The 3,033-nt window shown below is 39.2% G+C and overlaps 1 protein-coding gene across 4 annotated transcripts in view; it reads right to left on the bottom strand.

The window, feature by feature from the left end:
• LOC105448089 (RNA-binding protein Nova-1) overlaps positions 1-3,033 on the bottom strand; it is a 21,397-nt gene that overhangs the window by 8,120 nt on the left and 10,244 nt on the right. For 3 of the 4 annotated variants that reach the window (XM_011686451.1, XM_011686462.1, XM_011686456.1), the window contains exons 4-5: positions 1,988-2,339; positions 191-946 (exon numbers count right to left, since the gene is read on the bottom strand). In XM_011686451.1, coding sequence (XP_011684753.1) covers positions 191-946; positions 1,988-2,339 — 1,108 coding nt within the window. The remainder of the gene's footprint in view (positions 1-190; positions 947-1,987; positions 2,340-3,033) is intronic. The other variant, XM_011686470.1, reaches the window with a different exon arrangement.

Below are 3,033 nucleotides of genomic sequence, written 5' to 3'. Positions count from 1 at the left end.
GTGTGTGTGTGTGTGTGTGTGTATCGCCTGCGCGCGCGCGCGCGCGCGCGTGTCAAAAGTATAAGAAGAGAGAAGAGAACTGCCGTATCCGGGCGCGCTCTTCCTTTTCAGGATGTGAAGAGGTGAACAACGGAGCTCAATAATGGGGATGAACAAGAGGAGTGCTGTACTTGAAATCAATGAATCATACTGGCGATGGCATTCTGACGCGCTCGCTTCGCCTCCTCTTCACTGATCCTCTGCTCGATCAAGTACTGAGCAGTGTTGATCGCATTGGGATAACCCGTGATAGTCACTATGCGGTTCCTGGTACCAGGGGCGAACATGCCCTTCTTAGAGATTTGTATGTTGGCGCCACTTAGGTGCTGAATCTCAATGAGGGCACGACCACCGGGTCCCAGAATAGCTCCCACTATAACCTCTGCAATTTCTATGTCTACTTTCTTGGTCTCCTTGTTGTTGGCGTCTACCTGTGTAGGACTCTTACTTACAAGTGATAACTGGTTAGTGCCCAGGCCGAACGAATTGTTGTTCAGGTGTATCGCGCTGGCGGCGGTGTTGTTCTGTCGGAATGGATCGAATGGCTCGTACCGATCGAGGGTGTTGCGCGGCGTCGGCGAGGTGGACCCGAGCGCAGGCACGGTTCCAATCGGTCCGAACACACCGCCATTGTTGTTCGAGCCGTTCGCAGTTGTCGTACTGTCCATCGGATTGCCCAAGTAACTCATACTCGACGGCATCCCGATTCCCATTCCGAGGATATTGTACTTGGCGAGGGTCGCAATTGCGGCGAGTATCTCCGTGGCGGCGGGCTCGGAGAAACCTGTCGTACGTAGATTCAGTTTTATGTGCTCCAGCAGCTGCGTCGTTACCGGTGCCGTGCCGGTGGTGATAGCCGCGCCCAGATTCAGATTAAGACTCAACCCAGCGCCGTTCAACAAACTCACTATAAAAAAAATAGGCAATCGTATTTATTGATCAAAAATAAAAACTGTAAGAGAGAATCTCGCTACTACGTAAATATGCTTGATGTAGAGGAGGACGGGGCTATTTGGAACCCGGGGCAATTCGGAACCCTTGCTATATCTCGAATACTGCGTTATCGAATGTAAGCGTCATATAATTATAAATGTCAGGCTAAAAAGGTGCAACTTATAGATAAAATCCAGTTTGACATTCGGTAATGCAGTATTCGAGATATAGCGAGGGTTCCGAGTTGCCCCGGGTTCCGAATAGCCCCGTCCTGGACTACGTATAACCTTGACAAATTTGGAAAAACACGATTTCTTTTCGATGCTACACATATCGATACACAAGTATCACTTTGTAAATGTATATAAAAACTAGTTTCGTTCATTTAATTAGAAAACATTGCGAGCTTTTACTCGCATCAGCGATTATTTAATATCTTCGAGAATGAATTTTTAAAATTAGAAAAAAGCGATTAAATTTTTCGTTTAATAATATTTCATTCAATTTAAATCCATAACAATAAAACAAGAAAAAAAATTAAAAATACTGTGAATCGTTTGTTTTTTCTTTATCAATAATATTAAAATTAAAAAAAATAAACACATGTATTTGTAAGCTTTCTTCGGAAATTATAGAATGAGAAATCTAGATTCTTAGAAATCTTAGAATTCCAAAAATATGTAGATATTCTCAATCCTTTTAAAAGTATTCCAATTCTTATAAAATCTGAGAAACTTTCTAAAAATTTATAAAATTATGTATAAAATACCAATTATATAAACTAAATTGCAAAATATTCTGAAAAATTATACAAAAAATTCTAAGAAAAATTTTTTATCAAGATAGTGTTGCTGAAGAAATAATAAAAATTAAAGAGAAGCGCGCACTTACAAACTTATATCTATGAATATTATTAGACAATAATCTTATGATCAAAACGCTACCCTAACAACACTCGAATGTATTCGTAGAAAATGAAATCTTATCTAGATTATTAAAAGATTCGTTAGCTAACCTGTATTTAGACCAGCTGTAGATGTATATGTGGGAGTGCTCGTGGGAGCTTGAGCGTACGGGCTGCCTGTAGGATTGTAGTTGGCAACGGGACCACTTACATCCGCGTAACTGACATTAAGACAGGTACCGCTTTGCGGATCATCCGCCACTTTTGCTAAGATCATGTGTAACGCCCTATGATTATTTTCTTTCTCACCAATCACCGTGATACATCGTTCCTGAAGGGACAGATCCTTAGCCTTCTGACTGATTTGAACGTACGAGCCAGATTCTTCTTTAATTTGTTTAATGTAGTTCCCAGCTTTTCCTATTATCATCCCCGCAGTACTATTGGGCACTAAAATTTTGACCTGAAATAGCAATTTAGATCCGTCTTACAACATACAAAATTTACACTTTTTGTTTTAAATTAACTATTATAGTATCACTTTTTTCATGCGCAAAAAAAATTAGTGATATAGAAAGGAAAAATTACTATGGTTGTTACAACAATATTCTTTATACGCGCAGTTTGTAAAACTAAAAGAATGTACGAGTACATCACAATGTAAAATTACATGAAATTTTAGTGAGCACCAAGATTCTGCTATGGCCGTCATGACCTATCTTGCGAATTTAATTGTATTAGATACTGTATGCAGTCGGATATATATATATATATATATATATATATATATATCTGCACTCTCACTAAAATTTCATGTGATGCACGCACGCACGCGCGCACGCACGCACGCACGCGCGCACGCACGCACACGCACACGCACAGTCTGGCAGAAAAGTAATGACTGGTGTCGCTGCGCACAAACCAACACTGCGTTTTTTTTTTTTAGTGAAATTATACAATATCGTAACATTTTGAGGTTTCGGCAGCCATCATGAATTTCGAAATAAGTATATATACGTTTTCAAGTTTAAAGTTCGAGGACGCGATATTTTGATTGTTCAAGACTATTCTAATGTCGTTTTGATGTGAAAATATTGATTAAAAAAAATTAGAGTGAAAAATCACGGTTTTTTTTTTTTTTTTTTTTTTCAAAAAAT

The sequence above is a fragment of the Wasmannia auropunctata genome, unplaced genomic scaffold (genome assembly GCF_000956235.1).
Source record: "Wasmannia auropunctata unplaced genomic scaffold, wasmannia.A_1.0 LD336116.1, whole genome shotgun sequence".
NCBI lineage: Eukaryota > Metazoa > Arthropoda > Insecta > Hymenoptera > Formicidae > Wasmannia > Wasmannia auropunctata.
This window is presented reverse-complemented; position numbering and strand designations above follow the sequence as displayed.